Below are 20,132 nucleotides of genomic sequence, written 5' to 3'. Positions count from 1 at the left end.
TCTGGATATAAAAGTCCCAAGCCTGATGAGGATCCATACAGGAGTCGGTATGATTACATGTGATAGATTTTATGTAACTTCCTATTTTTTTTTATAAACAGAATAATAAATTCCATCTTAAAACGGAGGGTTCGAATAGGAGAGGCAGACCCCCCAGAGAATGGGGAGATGATATAGTAGATTGCTGTGGAGCTAGTCTACAGAAACTACCCCATTCCGTGCTGGACAGGGAAAGATGGAAGGAAATGGCGAGTGAGGCATCAGACACCTATGGGTGCTGAGTCCATGGCTGACCATGATGACGATGATGATGATGATGATGAAAATCATGAGAAGAGTGTTGTGATTATCTGGTTACACACATGCACCTGAGCTTTATCCCAATAACAACTATGTGGGTGAAACCAGACCATCATTATGTTCTCAAATGAACTCACACAGGAACTGTGAGTAAACAGTTTTCACAAAACAGACACTCCATAATTAACCTCTCGGCCCTTGTCATTCAAGAATCCTGCAAACACTTTCAAAATGTGGTTGGGAGCTTAAATTCATAACTTTTCTGCACACTAAAGTACGGTGTTAATAAACACACAATTTATGGCTTATTAAAGAAATCTGTACTCCACTAACCTTCCCCCCTTTTGTCTTTTTATTGTGAAGATGTTTACAGGGTGCTTCATTTTGAATGGGCTCATACAATAAGTTCTAACTACTTATACTAAACAGTGTTTTCCACCTTATATTTAGCTATGATACTTTGAATATCTTTCTTAGATATGAGAAAGAACTTTGTGTAGCTTAACAGTTTGTCTCTTTCACCAACAGAAGTTGGCCCAGTAAAAGATATTATCTCACCCACCTTGTCCCTCTGTGATCACGGACTGCTGTTTTCACACAATTCTTTCCTCATTCAGTGCTTTGGGAGTGAATAAAAGTTTTAGTGTAAAGGAGACTAGTATCTGTAGGATTTTTCCCTTATTTGTTGCAGGAGTAAGAAGGTGTGTATTGAGTGAGGCAGATGATAACAGCAAAAAAGGATGGTTTCATCGTTAACGAAATTGAACCTGAGCTGCAGAATAGATTCAGAAAGGGGAAACTGTGTTAAGTCTGTTGCTTCACAAATAACAACCAGTCCTGTAGCCCATTAGAGGCTAACACATTAATTGATTAGGTAATGAGCTTTTGTGGGTAAGACCCACTTCTGAGGATCTGAGGAAGTGGGTCTGACCCACAAAAGCTCATTACTTAATTAATTTGTTAGTCTTTAAGGTGCTACAGGACTGGTTGTTAGTTATGAGCTGGGGCATTAGACTATCCCTATCTGTACCAAAGATTTACTCTGTGATATCTGACAAGTTATTTAAATAGTCTTTTTCACACGTGGTCAATACTGCTATGTTCCTCTCTTTCTGGGAGTTTGTAGAGGAGTGGGCCACACTCTGCACCCTCTTTTGGCCAGGTGTGGCATTGCAGGTGAGCCTCACCTTGCTTCCCCTGTCTGTGTGTTGATAATTCCATTTGCACAGTCTAGATCGGGGTAGTCAACTCATGTACCTTAGGCTAAATCTGCAGGAAGCTTGTGAATGGACCCTAAAATCTTATTTACTTATTGCTATCATTAACAGTTTTAATTTTCTCTGGAATGTGGACCTTGACTATACCTTGGCCAAAAGATTTAGGCCTTGACAAAAAATAATTGACTACCCAGATTACGGAAAAGAGAAGCCAAATGAATCAATCAAAAGAAGGTGTGTCTTCTTACATGAAGACACTCAAAAGTCCTCATCTCAGGACCCAAGTCCAGAGGTCCAAAAACTCAAGGTCCAAAGGAAAGTCTCTGCTTAAATGGTCTGGTCCTCTGATGAATCATTTTCACTGCAGTCCATGTGCAGACTTGAAACCCACTGGGGAGATTCCACTGGTGTTTTCAAGGCTGTCACTGTAACAAAGAAAATGCCTGTGGCAAAAATAGTGTGCCAAAAGGAAAAAAAAATCTTTCATTCTGACAGTATAATAAATCAAGTTTGTTTTGATCCAACAACCAGGCAGCTCTCACTCAAAAACAGAAGATAACATGGCTTTTACTGAATGTTTTTATTTTTGCCATCAAAAAACAGAAAATCATCTTTATTTTTTTAAATGAGTAGCAGTTTTCAAAATATTTTTTTCAAAAAATGCTTATTATTTTTGCCAGCTCTTCTCAAAGCACGCCAATGTTTTATTTTAGAGAGCCAGAGTATAAATTTTCCTGAAGTTTTTTCTTCAATACAATATAGAACTAGCAGGCTTGTTATTAAAAGGTTCATTGTGGTGGTTCTATTTCCTCCAGAAATTGACAGTGCCTGGAATTATTATTGCAATAATTATTGATTACATGGGACTTTTCAAGAAAAGAATACTTCATGCAAATAATTAATGATTTGTGTAGGTGAATATTAATTCTGAATCTAAGACACTATTTAAGCAAGTTGTTTTATCTTTAGAGTATATTTTCCCAATAATATTCTTATAATATATAACTCTTTTTAACTTTATTTCTGAACAACATTATGCTTAGGCTTGAAAGGATTAGATTTTTATTGGTAAATATTGGTATTCTTTGTACACACGTAGAAACGGATGGAAAATATTTTCACTGATAATCAAAATTTATAGATATATAAACTAGGAAAAATATTGCTTGAGAAGTTTAGAGTTTCCTTTAAGGATATTATTGTTTGTATTTTAACATATGGCATTGACAGCTTGTGTTCTACCGATTCTCTTCCTGAATCTCAACATCTATCATTAAGTAATTATTGTCTGATGCCCCCCCGCATAGTCTGACCTTCCCCATAATTTCCCTAAACTGTGAAAATTTAATATTTTTAAGGACTTTTAAATTCCATAATTTCACACAACTATGAAAATGTAAGTTGGCAAAAATGGGAAAATGCTTGACAATAAATATCCAATATTATCAACTGGAAACTATTTAGAAATTAATTCTGCCAGGCAATTTATGCTGGAGCACCTTAAGTACCTGATCTAGCTGTCCTGACTTAATCAACTCTCCCATTTTAGCCAATGACAGTTTTACCTATTGATGAAATCATCCCACTGCAAACTATGCTACAAGTGAAGAGACTTGTAAGTAAATAGGCACAACTTCCATTGGATTTTTTTTTCCTTCCAGCTCATATCTAGCACCCTGCAAAATTGCAGATATCTGCTTTAGATCCATGAATATCAGTGGCATATTTTTGCAGATATGGTGCAGATATAGACATAAATTTTGTATCTAGAATTCTGCAAATTTGCAAATATCTGCATTATGTCTGTGGGTCTCTACGACCATCAATATCCACAACTCGTGTCTGGAGTATTGCATCTAATTCTGAGCCCCTGTTCCAGAAATGATGTGGATGTGTTGGAGAGAGTTCAGCAAAGAGCAATGAAAATGATTAGGGTCACATGGAGCACATGATTTCTGAGGAGATGCTGAGGGATTTGATTTTATTTAACCTACAGAAAAGAAGTGTGTGGGGGGGGTGGGATTTGATAGCATCCTTCAACTACTTGAAGCGGGGTTCTAAAGAAGATGGAGAGAGGCCGTTCTCAGTGGTGACAGATGACAGAACAAGGAGCAGTGGTTTCAAATTGCATTGTGTAAGGTTGAAGTTGGATATTAGAAAAAAATATTTCATTAGGAAAATGCTGAAACAGTGGAATGGGTTACCTAGGCAGGTGGTAGAATCTCCAGCCTTAGAGGTTTTTAAGTACCTGTTTGACAAAGCCCTGGCTGGGATGGTTTTAGTTGGGATTGCTCCTGCTTTGAGCAGGTGCTTGGACTCAACTATCTCCTGAACTCTCTTCCAGCCCTGTGGATTCTATGATTATTGTGTTGTGCTATTAGGTCCTTAATATAATTTAAATGTTGAATTTGGAAATTTTGAAGAACTTTTAATTTCTGTTAATTTAGTATGCAAGAAGTTCTGCTTTTTTAAATTTAAATTTAAATTTATGTCCATGTTCTCTGAATTATTCTGCTGGGTTACACTTATGCATGCCTACAGGTAAAAAATGATCACTATAAATCAATTCTTGCTGATCTGTTTATAGGGCAAAAAATAGAGTAAGTGTTTTCATTTCATAACATGTATGTTGGAGATCTGTTTGGCTTAGTGTTATGTAAAATAAAATATTGCTTTTTTGTTCATGTATAGCTGATTATAAATCTTCACATAGTGACTTGCTTGCAAAAGTTCATTGAAAAGACAGTAAACTTTAAGCAACTGTTTTAAATTAACACATTATCCCATCAAGTAAAATATGCCTGAAGAATTTTGAGAATAATTTCTGACTGGCGGAGGCATACTATTGTATAAATGTGTCATAAAATACCTAGTTGTTCTTTGAAAAATGTGTTTGATATTTTAGGTGTTAAATCAATTATACATAAGACTGTAAATGTTTAGAGACTTCTTTTGTCACACATTGCAGCCAGTTGTCTGGATACCAGATGGCTTAGTGTAATAATTAATTTGATCTTTTGACATGTGACTTCAGCACGGGAACATCCAAAGCAGAAATTGACAATTCTGTTCCTTTCATATGAAAGGGAGCCCTTTGCATTATTAAATGAGGTGATTTTTTTTAAAATAAAACATCAAATTCTTTGAGACTTCAGAGAGATGTTGGGCTTTCTTGCCTGAAACTAACAAGCAGAAGAAAGGGAATAGATATTTAAGTTACACTCCTAAGAAATTTACATTCCACGTGTTGCATCAGAGACATTAAAATTCCTTAATTAGAGATTGAGTATTTTGTGAAATGTGTGATTCTAACATCCTGGAGAGTATGTTGAGACAAACAGATTTTGAGAATCTAGAGAAATGCCTTCAAATATCAAGGGCAGATGAACTCTTCAGGGAAAAGATCAAAATAATAACTAACACAGAATAAGTACAAAGCTCAAGTTAAAGAAACTGAACAGGACAGAGACAGTTGGGCTATGTCTACACTACAGCGATCTGTTGACAGAAGTTACTGCTGGAAGAGATCTTCTGACAAAACCTCTGTCAACAGATCACGTCCACACACAAAAGCAGATCAAAAAATGCTCCGCTCTGTTGACAAAACGGCCACGCTGCCTGGCTGCTCTCTCAACAGAATGGCCAATCAGAAGCACAGCAGACAGGGCTGCCTGGTGACCTGGAAGTCCTGCCCCTCGACAGAGGGCCCCCCAGAGTGCACACATGGCTTTTTTATTGACAGATTCTGTCGAGAAAGGTGTTTTGACTTTTGAGGGAGAGGCAGAAGGCTGTCAACAAATGTGCTGAGTTCTGTTGACATTTCTAGCGTGGATGCTCTGCAGGTTTTGTCGACCAAATGCCTGTTTTCTTGGAAAAAGCCCCCCTAGTGTAGACATAGCTTCTGAGACTGCAACTGGGAGCCGCATGTCACCGGATCTCGGCAAAGGACTGTCTGGTGAGTACCCGGTGGGGCATGCACCCCGGCTTCTGGGTCAGGGTGACAACTGCCAGCGGGCCATCCGCATGCCCAGTGGTCCTGGGCCAGGCACATGCCAGCTGGCTGTGGCCCCCAGCAAGCATGATAGCCACCAGCGACATCAGCACCTGCCCCCATGGACAGCACTGTGAGCCTCACATTGGTCTTCATCCTACTTCCCCGTGACCAGTTGCTCCCACCACTCACAGCTGGTGGGGTAGCTCAAGAGCTGGCAGAGCACCTGGGGGGGTGAGGAGAGGACCCTATGGTCTGGGCTGTCCCCTTCTGCCCCTCAAGGGGATGGGGCTGCTAGGAGCTGCAGGACAGCTACCAGTGCTGCGGCCAGTAGGGCACCCACTCTGCTGGTGGCAGCCAGCAGGGTTTCCAGCTGCTACGGGTCCATGGTCTTTCCTGCAGGCACTGTGTCTGTAGTGCTTGTGGCAGCTCCACAGGCCTCATGCTGTGCTGGCTGAGGGTGTTGGGGAGGGGCCCTTTAAAGGAGCAGCTTGCTGTGGCCCCGGAAGTGCTTGGCTGCCCTGCAACCCTGTCTGTGGCATTTTCTGCAACGTTCTTTTGAAAGAAGCGTGCGCGCACGCGCGCGCTCTCTTTCAAAGTCCTGCACAGGCCCTTATGATGTGGCACATGGCATTTTCGATGGTGCATGTTGACGGTACCAGCCCCAGCTCGTGTGTAGATGCTTCCCTTCAAAAGGGTGTCTTTTGACTACTCTCTTTCAGAGAGCGCTCTAGTGTAGACGTAGGTATGCATACCAAATTGTAAGATCAGAGCCATATGCCATTAACACTTCAGGATAGGGATGCTTTCTTCTGATTTGTCTGTAGAATGTATAGGACACATTTGGCAGAGTTGTTCTTTACCTTGTGATTATTATTATTATTATTATTATTATTATTATTATTATTATTTGCATTCCCCAGTAGCCTAGAGCATAGTTCACCTGCTGGGATTATTTGGGCATATCTCACCTAATCCATTCTCTACCATAGGGCACCTCAAGCTTTTGTGGCATGTCAGTCTTTCCTGTTCATGGTTTGAGTCACACACTTCATTTTCTTGCTCCCTGAAATGTTTTCATCTAACTGAAGTCTTCAGGCTTAATAAAGGAGAACTTTGGTGAAATGTGATGACTTGTGATATGCAAGAGATCAGAGTACATGATTTCATGGTCACCTGTGTATTCAAACTCTATGAAATATAAAGCTTGTGGAAACAGTACAGAAATTTGTAGCAAATTTGCCATAACAAATGTGCACTGTTAGTGATTTATAGGGCAGGGGTCAGGGGAGACTTTAAGTGGTGTGTCAGCTTTGTTCAGGCCTTTGCAAAAGTGAATTTCACTTAGAGAAATTTAGAATGTTAAGTTAACATTAGTGGTTTGATTTTTTCTGAGAATTACTTTATTTGACTTTGCATAAGTACGTACACCAGGTAAACACTTAGGCTATGTCTAGATTACAGCAGTTTGTCGACAGAAGTATTTGTCAGACGATATCTGCCAACAAAAATTGTCAACAGATCATGGCCAAATTGCCAGGCAGATTGAGCTTTTGATCCACTCTGGCAACAGAGAGTGGCTGGACTGCCTGGCTGCTCTATTGGCAAAATGGCCACCTGGAAGCACAACACACAGGGCTGTCCGGTGTCCTGAAGACCTGTCTATTGACAGAGGGCCCCCTGGAACAGCCAAACTGTTTTTCTGTCGACAGAGGCATTATGCCTCATGGGGAGTGGGATAAGACTGTTGGTAAATGTGCTGCCTTCTGTCTGCAGTCTTCCATTTTTCTGTTTGTTTTTTTCCCTCGTGTAACTAGCTCTCCAGAATTCTCCCCCAGTCACATTCTCCTGCTGTCCAACTCTTACATAAAAAATTGGTTTAGGGCGTGTACTCTTCAGTTCTCCTGCTCCATTGAGAACGCATACAAGTGTGAGATGCGCCTGCCGTTATTTTGTGCTTGTCAAGGCTTCCCAGTTTATGGACCGAGCCTGACTGTGCACCACACCCCCAGTGCCTTTCTTCTGTACTTCATTGCTAGTTGGTTTTTTTTTTTACAGTTCAGCTTAGTTTAAGGTTTTGCGATTTTAGTCATCTGGCTCTGCCCATTGCAGCATTTATTCGTAAGCATTTTTCTTATCTCTGGTATACAAGTTCTTTCTCCCAGGTTCAAATTCTGTCAGTCCTCTGAGGGAACTGCTTCAGCTTCAGTTGGACACTCAATATGCTTCTGTCACTCCAGAGAGTTTCGTATGGTTAGTAAACGTGCCATTTGTAATTCCTTCAGTGCCTGGGCTAGGAAAGACAAGGTGGCCCACCTTCAGGTCTTTCTAATGACTAAACCCATGACACCCATATCTGAAGTGGGCACACTGGATTCCCTCCCATTTAAGGACCTACCCATTACAAAACCTAAGTGCTATCCTCCGACAGAAAACAAATATCTCGAAGTTTTAAAGGGTTCTTCTCAGAGGAAATCACCCCACAGTATTGAAATTTATGAGAGACCCAGTCCAGTTCCCACCAAATCTCAGTCCCAGGCCATTTCTGACTGTATGGCACCAAAACAGCTGACACTGAAATCTGGGACTTCAGGAAGTAGTTGGGCATTGAGCCCAACAGTGCCTGCCTCTGTGATCCTGGCACTGGGTCTCTTGGCACCTGAACCAGATTCATCAGTGTCGTGCACCATCATCATGGCAAAGATTGCGATGCTGTCCTGAGAAAACTTGGTTACAGCTCATGTATCTACACAGCCCCACACAGCACTCTTCATGTGATCCGCACCAATGGACCTGCAGAGATGGCACATCTAGAATCAAAGGTCCCTTTAGAATCAACTTCAGCACTCGAGTTGGGTCTGCCTTTATCTACTAGGATGACATCGTCAGCCCCCAATACTCAGAAAGCCTCAGCACTGCCTATGGAGCCAGGCTATACTTTTCTTCAGCTTTACCTTCAGACTCAGAGGACGAGGAAGATCCATACCAACTTTTTCTTCTAACCTCTCTATGGCTCCCTTAAGTGACCGTAAACTATGGCAAAGGAGAGGGGACATATAAATTCATAGGCAGAAAGAAAATCTCACTTTGGAAATACTAAATTTGAACCTTACCTTTGATTGTCTTGCTCCTGAACGGCATTTGCTAGCCTAACCTTCGTCTGTGTCTGAACTCAACTTTCCCAGCCCATCTCTAACTAAGTCTGATTAATTGTGGGTTTGTTGTTTAAATGCATTTATAATAGATGACATGAGTTCAAAGCAGGTGTTGCATATGATGTTACTTTTAAAATCTTAAATGCTCATCCTGTGTATTTTCCTTTCTCTCCCCTTCCCAGTGCTGTGCAGCGGAGATGAGAACTTCTTATGTGCCAGCGGAATCTGCATCCCTGGGAAACTGCAGTGTAATGGCTACAATGACTGTGATGACTGGAGCGATGAGGCACATTGCAGTATGTTACTTTAAATCCATTGAGTGTTTGTCTAGACAGAACACTGAGCCAATTCAGGGGAGCCTAGGAATAAAAATCAGCTACTAAAACAGGATAAGAACTTTGCATAACCTTTTTGTATGTTCACTTCTGGCCTCTCTTTCAGTTGCCCAGGAATAAGTTTGCCTTTGCCCAGCCTGAGGACAGAATATTTTTGTAGACATTTTGAAGTTTGTTTAGTAGCTTGCTTTTATTGGCAGTTGAACAGCTAAGATTTCTTCAAGGATCTGTGGTAGTTGGAAGTATTATTGGACAGGGATGTTTTTTTAATAAATAAGTAACCTGCCATAAGGGCCATTTGTGTAAAGAGATAACCAGGTTACAAATGTGGAGTGTATATTGTTCTGGTACTTGGCTTTGGTTTTGCAGCTGATGCAAAAACCATCTGCTTAGAAAGATGTTTCTTCTCTAGCCCCTGAATGTGACTTTTATAAACAAATTTTACTATGAGGAGCCATGGAAAAGGAGAATATATATACGCCCGTTAGGTTTCTTGGTTTGTCATTTCTATTCTCCAGTGTATTATAATTTTTAAAACTCAGACACATGTTCATTTGTTTATATGAGTAAATTCTGAAACTGAACCTTATGTTCAAAGAGTCTGAAAAAGTGAACAGCATACAAAACAGGGGAAAAAGTAAAATAAGAAGAAAAAGGGACAGTATTGGGGATAAATGGTGAGTACATAGGGAATATTACCCGAGAATCAGTCAAGACTGGATTCAAATACTCCCAAACTGGAAGGAAATCAGATCTGGATTAGGAGCTGAAGTAGGTAGCTTGGGCTCCCTTGTGAAAATCACTTGTCTCTTATGGATTACTAGAGGGAAACTGCATGACATGTGCAGTAGTGCCTTTGTGAATTAGGACTCTGAGTCACACTGAAGTCCACAAGTTCATGGCACTTATATTTACAAATAATTTAGTTATCATTGGGAGTTTTTGCACATGGTTTTTATTTGGGAATCTATATAAGAAGCAAGTGATGACTGCCATCTCCTAAGGGTCTCAATAGGAGTGAAGCTATAGGCTAGCACATCTACCATGTTTTTACCCTGTGTTTACTCCTGTGCAATTTAGAATAACATTTTCAAAAGTGCCTATGTGATTAAGGAGCTTAAATCCTATTGAAAGTCAATTGACATTGCATAGCAGCAATTTAACAGTAAAACGTTACAGGGATGTTGTAATTCTTCTTTGAGTGCTTGCTCATGGCCATTCTGATAGGTGCGTGCATTGTTGTTGGACAGCTTTCCTTAGTGGTACGCATCTAAGGAACCCCTGGGATGGTGCCATTGTGGTGTTGTATATATGCCACTGCTGACCTGCAGCCTGCTCGGTACCCTCTTACTACCAGTGACATCTGTAGGATCTACTCACTCTTGCATTGCAAGCACTAGCCTAGCAGTATCTCAGTTTGTTCTAATCAGTTTTTAATATTTCTAATAATTGTAGTTAGTTCTAGTTAGATTGTTGTTGTTAGTTACTCAGCTTTCTGACCTGCCTCTCCCCTACCCACACCCCAACATGTTTCTTGGACCAGGGCATGCTGCACTTGCAGGGGTTTAACTCCTGTGAAGGCTGCAGGAAGCCTATGCCTAGGGATGAACCACACGCATCTTGCCTCAAATGCATGGGAGAAGGACAACAAATGGTGAGATGTTCTACGTGCAGGTGCTTCAGATCCAGGACTGAAAAGTAGGGAGACTGTCATCTCAAGCTTCTTCTTATGGAGGCTGTGGTCCACACTCAACTGGAGCCAGAGCCAGCAACTATGGTGGACAGCACACTGGTCTTGATATGGGATCCCTTGGTGCCAAAGAACAGTACCTGGGGGGCCCATGAAGAGGGTTTGAGTGTGTGCCACCAGTCCTATTCTCTGGCTGGACTGAGGTCAATCTCCAGCAAGGCACTTGCACAAGGGATCCAGTAAGGAGCATCCCACATTGGGACACCCACAAACTAGCCCCTGCATTCCAGCACCCATCAAATCTGGCTCCACAGATGGGCTTGTCAAATCCTGTGCTGGACATGCCTGTCAGGGAGGATTTGGGAGAGGAGATAGACATTCAGGCCTTCCGGTTACCTCATTTCAATGATGGCACTGTCTCCTTTGTGCCAGTCGAGGGGCGCAGGACCATCCCAGGCCACAGTGCATGTCCCAACACCAGTGGCACTGACAACAGCAACTCCATCTCCTTTGGACTTTGCGATGCTGTCAGTGGCACCTCCCCCAATCCAACATCAGAGAGAGCTGGTGGCAATGCAGTACCTACCCCCATCGCCTCATCGCTGATGCCGGTCACTGTCAGGCTCTGCACAGCTATGGTCAGTGTCCAACTATTTGTTAGACTCTGGGCAGTCTTTGGTCTCCCATCAAAGCAGATATATGTCATGCTCCCAGTACCACACCAGGCACTGGAGTTTGCAGGATACACCAGTACCATTGGTCTTCTGGATGCCACAGTGATAAGGAGCCATCCAGTGGCCCTTTTGGATCCTTTGGGCCTAACAGAAGCTTAAAGGCAAGACTCTAGAGCAGCCTCAGCATCAGATGGTCCCCCGGCATACGCCCGCTGCCCATTTGCGGCATTAGGGGCACACCACACTCCTGCAGCCCTGGGGGGCTCTGAATCAGACAAGGACAAGATTGGACCAGTGCCTGTAGTCACTGGAACCTGACCCATATCTCAAGCAGCTCCAACACAGTGTTCAGAGCCGGAGTCAGCTGTTCAGTCTGCAGCAGTCTCTAGAGAATTGGAGGCCAGCAGACTTCGTACCAAAAGCTTCATCATCCTCATTGCCAGACAAGGTGGTTGCTGGGACTTGCACCATCTCCTTAATAGTGATGGACATGAAGGGTCACCAGGACCTTCTCAGGATGGTGACCCAAAATTTATATCTGCAGACTGAGGCATGCTAGATAAAGTGGATCTCCTGGTCAGTAGCCTCACAGTAGCTTTATCCCCCTATCAAAACACCACAAAGGTGCTTTGGGAGACCCCGGCTCCATATCCCTGACAGAAAGGGGATGAGGAGAAAGTGTTTTGTCTCACAAAGCAGTTACGAACACCTGTTTACCCACCCCCTACCTGACACCCTTGTGGTGGATGCAGCCAACCATAAGAAGAGTCAAGTCCACCTGGAGCCCGCTCCAAAATCCAAGTAGCATAAAAAAATTGGATGTTTGCAGCTGTAAGTTCTATTCTTTACCAGGGGCGGGGGGAAGGCCTCCACCTGTGAGTGGTGAACCAGCAGGTGGTACTGAGCTGCTGTGCTTTCATCACTTGCAGTGTTCTTTAGAAGTTCCAGGAGCTGCTCTCACATGGCTCCCAGCAGGAGTTTGCAGCACAACTGGAGGCAGTCAAGATTGTCTTGAACTTCCTTGCAAGCAGCTGTTGATGCACCAGACTCCACTGTCCCTACCATGGCCAGTGAGGTAGAAATGTGATTCAGTGAGCGACATCAGGTTTCAGGCATCCCCCCCTGCAGTCCAGCATATAATACAGGACCTACCCTTCAACTTTGTGGTGCTGTTTGCAAAAAGTATGGACTCCTGCTTGCACAGTTTGAAGGACTCTATGGCCACGCTTAGGTCTCTGAGGCTTCATACTCCTGCACCCCAGGGTAAGCTCTTTAAACCCCAGCCTGCATCCTGCTCCTCTGCTGGGCCACCCAGGCATGACATCTCTAGGTGCAGGGATAGAAATAACAGGAGACTACCGTCTCATTTGGTCATTTCTCCTCTGGCCAAGATTGTGGCTCCTCTAAGTAGCCCATGGGCACAAAGCCCAATTTTTGCAGTTGCACCTGAGGATGGAGCATCAGTATTTTTCTTGGATCCTTACCCATTTTCTTGGATCCTTACCAGGAAAAGTGAATGTGGTTTTCAAGTTGGTCTTGAAGGAGGGGAACACCTCTGCAGTAGGATTCCATCCCCATGATCCTGGACTAGCTACCATCCCTGAAGCAACAGGGTCTTGCAGCATTGTCTGTATGGGTATACATGGTGATCCTTTACACCTGTCACCCAGAGAGTGGATCAGTGTTTGCTAACCCTGTGATCGATTGGCTCCTTAGGGGTGTAGGCTTTACCTGCTTTACCTGCATGTGTGGCAGCCACTTCCCCAGTGGGGCCTCAGCCTAGTTCTAGCCAAGCTCATGGGCCTCCCTTGCACTTTCTCCTACCTCTTGTGGAAGACGGTTTTCCTGGTGGCTATAATGTCCGCTAGAGGGTCTCTGAGGTAAGAGCACTTACATCTGAGCTTCCATATATGCCACCTCTGTTTTTTTTTTTTTTTGTTGTTTTACAAAGTTAAGGTCTAGCTGCATCCTTACTCTGCTTTCCTACCGAAAGTGGCCTCACAGTTTCATGTGAATCAGGACAGCTTTCTGCCAGTGTTCTTCACAAAGCTGCACACCACCAGCTGATAGTGTGTGCTTCGTTCCCTACATGTCAGGCATGCCCTGGTGCTCTACACTGAATAAACACAACCATTCTGCAAATCACCTCAACTCTTTATTGCCATCCCCAAGAGAATGAGGGGACTCTCCACATCCTTGCAGCAGGTTTCATCATGGATTGTGTGTGCATATGGCCATGCTATAACCTAGCAAAGGTGCCTCCTCCACTGTAGATGGTACATTTCACAAGGGCAGACGTATCCGCTATGTCTTCCTCACTCATATCTTGGTCCAAGACATCTCCAGAGAAATCAGGTGGTTATCAGTCTATACCTTTGCATAACGTTATGTTCGGCAGGGCAGTCTTACAATCAGCAGCCAAGTGAACTCTGACCCTCCCACTCAAAGAAGAAATGGTTATTTACCCCTCATAACTTGTTCTTTGAGATCAATTGCTCATGTCCAGTTCAAATCCCACCTGCCGCCCGTCTCTGAGCAATCTGGCAAGAAGGAATTGAGCAGGTGGTGGATGGTGTGTCACGCATACGCCACCATGATGGCGCCACTCCAGGGGGCTCCACAGCCAACCCAACAGCTACCGCTAGGAAAAACTTTCTGACGACTGTGCACACTGCACGTGCGTACACCTCCTGGAATGGACATGAGCAACACATCTTGGAGAACAACAATTACAAGAGGTAGAGAGCCATTTTTTATTTAAAACTAACAATTGACCTGTTGTTGCTTGGGTAGTTAAATGAAGTAAGGCTTTTTCCCGCTCTCCCTTGTGCTCTACCTCGGCTGAGGGAAGAAGCTGCAGGAGCAGTATGTGGCTGTGCACAGGGCCACGGCCATGGCTTTTTGTCTTCGCCGAGTGGCAGGGCAGGATTTGGGGCTGCAGTTTTTTGCCCCACACAGCAGCGGTGTGGGAGGGTCGGGGCCAGGACTTCATCTATTTTTCCCTGGACCCAGCGTAAGCTGGAGGGTGGCTAGGCCCAGGGGTTGTGGCAGCAGCGTCTCTGGAGGAGGCTAATTATGTGGGGGAGTTGCGGAGGGCAGCAGTGGGTTGGAGTGAAGGGGCACTTACCTCTGCTTGCAGGGTGGAGAGCACTGTCTCCACATGTCCACTGTTTTCCTGCTGCGTCTGCCCCCAGTGGTCACTCTGCACTGTGGCTGTTTGCTGCACTCACTGCCCCCAGTGGTGAGTCTAAGTATGTTGTCCCTCCTGTTAGTGCCCCTCCCTCTCTCCCTTTCCGTGTTCTGGGAAATCCTAGGATTTCAAGTACTTCTCATCATCCAGGCACAACCAAGCTCTGATCTTGGTTTATGTTAGGGTGAGAGGAATCCACATACCAGATTTCATAGTCGTAGCTCTTACAGTTTAAGAGGCGTTCTTGAACAAACGTAGCATCAACCTGGAGATGGACAGACAGAAGCACTCTAAAGTATATAGTAGAAGACAATCATTACAATTCAGGAAGTCCAGAATTAAGATTAAATTGAAAAGAAATCCAAATGTGAAGATATGGAAATATACAATTGAGGCAACCTTAGTGTTAACTTCCCACAATGCTGTGCAGTCAACATAAAATATAATTACTGCATCATAGTATTTCTAATTCTGGATTAAATTAAAATTGATTTTTAAAGAAAGATTTTTTTCTATTTTCTCTCCTCATAGCAGCACACCAAAGAGAGTTAAGATTTTTGATAGCCTTAACTGTGCATTGTCCCTATTCTAAGATGGAGCACCACCTTCTCTGAGCACAGCTTTACTTTTACACCTTTTGGAATAAGTAACTGTGGGCAGGCTGTGGTCTCACTCTCATAGCAGTAACTGGTGTTTGAAGTGGAGCAACATTGTTAGCCTCTGCTGAGTAAGAAACTTTCAATTATGAAAAATAACAGCAAAATTACTATTAATCTTAAAACAAATCTTCAAATATCAATAATATGTAGAATCTAAAGGAGTTTTAACTATGTGGATAGGTTGAAGAGTCTGCGTTGTACGGAGGCAGAGGGGCAAAAGAGGTCAGATCCAGGGTGACCTCTGTGGGACAGAAAGAATAATAAAAATTACCTAAAGGACACGATCAAACTTGATGATTGGGAAAAACAACATTAGTTACATGGAATTACTAATTAAATGTTTCTCATGTGACGAATTCAGGATAACCAAATCAACAGATGCAATTATTGATTATGTTTATTAATGAGACAGTAACCACTTACATTTCACAAATTCTTCCCTGTATACTAACTGATGTCCCCAAATAAACACATGACTTTGCAATAAAGAAGCATTAATTTAAATATCAAAATGAGAAAAGAAATGAATAAACAATTAAATCAAGAGGGATAATGCAAATGAGATACACCAGATAAAATCAGGTAAATAAGTGGTACAGGTTAGCTATACTAAAGCAGTATGACATCTACATTTTAAATTATAAAGTACAGTAAAATAAAGTTGAATTAGGATTACAAAATTGAGTATAAAATGTTAAACTGTGAGCATCAACCATGATGATATTCACTTAATTACTTAGAATACATAGGCATTAAAAGGTCGTTTACCTGAATTAAGACTAACTAGTAGCTAAAATTATTAACATCATTCAACAGCTAAAGTAAAAGAAATGATATTGTGTAAGGCCATAAGAATAGATGTGCTGGGTCTGGGTCAGAGCAATGATCCATCTACCCCAAGGGTGGGCAATAAGCAGCCGACAGTTCAGATGCAGTTCACCAGTGTTAGTTCCTGTCAGGCCCCTGGCACTTTATTTACCTGTGTGTTGACAGATGTGGCTATTTGCAGCTCCCTTTGGCTGCAATTTGTCATTCCCCGCCAAAGGGTGCTGCAGGAAGCAGTGTCCCAGTCCGTGCCACATCCCACAGCTCCCATTGGCATGGAATGGCGATCCACAGCCCATGGGCTGCAAGCAGCCATGCATGAAGATGCACAGGTCAATAAAGTGCCATCAGCCTGCCAGATGCTAACCCTGATGAACTGCATCCAGCCCATGAGACGCTCATTGACCATCCCTGCCCTTGTCCAATAGCCTGTCTCTGACAACGACCAACACTAGAGCTTCAGGGGAACATCTACTGAACAAGACTGTTGACTGATTCACTCTGTCTTTCCTTCCCAGTGTCTGGCAGTCAGAGGTTTAAGGTTACTCTGAACATGGAACTATGTGCTCCTCTGTTTTGGCTAATAGCCACTGGTAGACTTATGTTCTGTGAACTTAAAATTCTTTTTTCAGTTCAATTATACTTTCAGCCATTACAACATTCTACGACATGAGTTTCCCATGTTAATTGTGTTTGTACACCATGGATTTATATAATGGCATTATTATATTTGCAGTCTTACATTCTATCCTCTGATGTATAGTTTCTAACATTTTGCTAGCATTTTTGGCCACTGCTGTGCATTGAGCTTAAGTGTTCTTCAGACATATATAATAAAGTATTTCAAACCCTGCTTTAAGTGTAAGGCAGAAACCGGAACCAAGACCATTACTTTTATAATAATGAAATGTGATAGTTACTCTGAGTATTTTGAAGACAACTGAGACAGGAAAAGCAAATGTGCTTTTCGATGACTTTCTGTGTTTTAAATTAGTTTCCAAAAACTAGCTTCTTAGAGCTTGTCCTGATATGTGGCACTCTTGTAACTAACAGGATCCAGAACAGTGTAAAAGGTTTTCCAGGTGTGTATTTTAACAGTGTCTTAATATTATTTGATTTTGGATGAATTTGATCTGCAGTGAAGTTTGTTTTAATACTTCAGTTGTAAACCTTTGGAGAGAAAAAAAAGGCAGGGTGGGAGAGGGGGTTATGGAATAACAGATGCAGACGTAACTGCATCTTTGAAACAATGTAATGGTTTTTTTCGTAGACTAATTAACCAACCTACTGTATCCAGTTTCAACTCACTAAACTTTAAAATGTAGTTATTTAAATCTTTGAAGTGACACTGGTCCAATTTAGGATACATCTATATTTGAGCTTGGAGGTGTGATTATTCTCAGCTCTTGTAGACATACCTATGCTAACGTTGCTCAAGCTAGACCACAAAGTGGTCTGCAGTGGCATGGGTGGCTGCTCGAGCTAAGTGCCCTAAGTACAGCACTGCTTAGGACAATCCTACCCTCTGGAATCCGACACTGCTGTTTGTAGGTGCTATCCCAAACACAGCTAGCCTGGACGTGTCTTTGCAAGTTGTGAATCACTACTACCAATGCAAATGCAGCCTTACCCTTAGGTTCAGATGGCCAAACTCTGCTGTTGTAAATTGGTACAGTTCAGTTGAAATAAACACATGGGATTATGTAAAAACACAATGGTTATGAAGACAAAAAGCATAGTTTCCTTAATATGTTTTGTGATTGAAACAAAAATGTTTCTGTGAATTTGTTTTAGATTTAAAACTGAAGCGTAACAGCATTGTGATTTCTCCAGCAAGTGAGAGGTCAAATTGCTGACCAATGGTGTAGCAAAATACTTGTTTTTAATTATATGAAGTGATTACATACTTGTTTTTTTAAAATGTATGTTCAAAACAATAATCTTTCCTAATGCTTTGTTAAATTAAATAACAATTCCAAACAGCTGAAGAAATAAAAAGCTGCGTATCTTACTTGTCTGCCAATTTGTGACGACAATTGGATTTTCTCAGGGGGTTCCTGCAACTGTATGCAGCCCCACTGCTTTGCATTAGTGCAGCTGTCTGCTCAGGTGGACCCAGTTGCAGGATCGGGCCCCCCAGGGGGACAAATTCTGCCTATCTTCCTTTCATGAAAAGTGTCATTGATTTCAGGAGGGCCATTCAGGTGAAGAAAGTGAGTGGTATCTGGCCCATTGTCTGAAGCTAAGAAGGGGCTTCTTAAATGCATGGGGAAGACTAGTGATTTTCAAAGTCAAGAGCTGTTGCTTATTGGAACTCTTTAATAGTTCAAAGAACACTTACCTATTTTTCATGCAAACTTTTGTAGTCTGTCATCAAATTTACCTTAAAATAATATGGGAGTAAGTCAGCCTCATCTGTATTTGTGTACTGATTAATTCTCCCATTATTGTGGATTATGTCAGCAGACATATGTCATTCTGGGAAATATATTAGGAATAAAATGGCAGCTTTCATTGAGCTGTCTCTTGTTATTAATATTTCAATATCAGTCAAAGACCTCATTGTATGAGGTACTGTATAAACAGTGGATAAAAACCAGTTTGTGTCCCAAAGGTCTTATAGTCACCTGCAAGTTTAATCAGGCTTGTTCACCTGGAAAGTTATCATTAACATACAGCCAGAGCTCCAGCCAAACACCAGCAGACACGAACAAAGGGGAAGCACAACCACTGGTTATGTTTCACTGTACCTCAGTGAACTTAAAACATGAAGTTTCAGACCATACTTTTTGGATGTCTTTCATTTTGAGGGATGACATTTATGTAAGTTCCCACATTATGTACATCCATACAAACTACTGCTTTTATTTTTGAAAATTATTCATATCAGAAAGGCAGACTCATGAAATAGAGGTTATAGAAAGAATTACTGATACAAAAGAGATAAATCCTAGAGAATCAATAAATTATCAGCGTTATATTGCAATGTGCATTATCTTACTTTCCTCCTCTTGGCTCATCCTGACATGCACTACCTCATCTCTTATACACCAGATAAAGTATTTAGGTAACATATAAAGACTAGACAATGGCAGAATCCTGTGATCATTTCATGGTTTATGGGAGGTATTGTACTGTCTTTATTTTCCATGGAAGTACTGTGTGTGGGCATTTGCACATGCACATACAGTCTCATTTATTTATTGGCCCAGGATGAACACAATCAAGATGGCAATCTTAGTTGTGATATGTAAAGTTATTACATTTACAAGTACAAAGCAATTTCTGCACTATGTAACTCTGATAGGGCCTAGTCATTGTGCATTGTTGTTAAGGTTGTAGAGAAGAGTCATTATTCTCTCTGTAAGTGGGATCAGTGCCAACAGATAGGCTAGTACACCACTCCCAGGAAGTATGTGGATTACACTTACACCCTGTGCAAATGTGCAGACTTGGAGTGGTGTAACTAAAAGTAGAATTTGTCATATTGCAAATAAGATTCCTTACTCCTGCTTCTGCTAAGTAAATCCAGTAAAATTATGCAAACATTTTAAAACAAATGGCACAGCAGTAATTGGACCTCCTAAAATAATCGTAAAAGAATGGGGCAGGGAACAAAAAGTAGAAGAGTGTGTATTGCAATAGTGAAATGGAAAGGGCAGATATATTAATAGAAACTGAAGGGCTGGTAAATCTGAAAGGTGGACCAACCTTAACCAAACTGATACGAAACTTTTAAAAGATTTGGATTTAGTGGAGATTGGGACCAGTTCAAATAATTCTTATTTTATGAAAGTTGGGCTTGGCCCATCCATAATGAAAATTAAATTCTACCCGTTACAAGTGATGTTTGTGAAGTTTAATTCAAAATGATGAGAATAAGTAGCTGTCTGATATTGTTAGTATCATCACCATCATCATCATTATCATGATCATCAACCACCACCACCACCATGGTCTCAGTTCCTCCCTCACTATTTCTTTCCATCGTTCCCTGGGCGGTGTGGAGTGGCTTAGTTTCTGTAGAGTAGCTCTGCACCAATCTACTATATCATCTATCCATTCTCTGTAGGGTCTGCCTCTCCTATTCGAACTG

At 42.0% G+C, this 20,132-nt stretch overlaps 1 protein-coding gene across 8 annotated transcripts in view; it reads left to right on the top strand.

Annotated features, from left to right (window-relative positions):
- Positions 1 to 20,132, top strand: part of CORIN (corin, serine peptidase) — a 230,127-nt gene that overhangs the window by 120,259 nt on the left and 89,736 nt on the right. For all 8 annotated transcript variants that reach the window (XM_074992721.1, XM_074992724.1, XM_074992718.1 and 5 more), the window contains one exon: positions 8,846 to 8,959. In XM_074992721.1, the coding sequence (XP_074848822.1) occupies positions 8,846 to 8,959 (114 nt within the window). The remainder of the gene's footprint in view (positions 1 to 8,845; positions 8,960 to 20,132) is intronic.

This window comes from Carettochelys insculpta, chromosome 4, assembly GCF_033958435.1.
Source record: "Carettochelys insculpta isolate YL-2023 chromosome 4, ASM3395843v1, whole genome shotgun sequence".
NCBI lineage: Eukaryota > Metazoa > Chordata > Testudines > Carettochelyidae > Carettochelys > Carettochelys insculpta.
The sequence above is the reverse complement of the archived record's forward strand: the minus strand, read 5'-3'. Positions and strand labels throughout refer to the sequence as shown.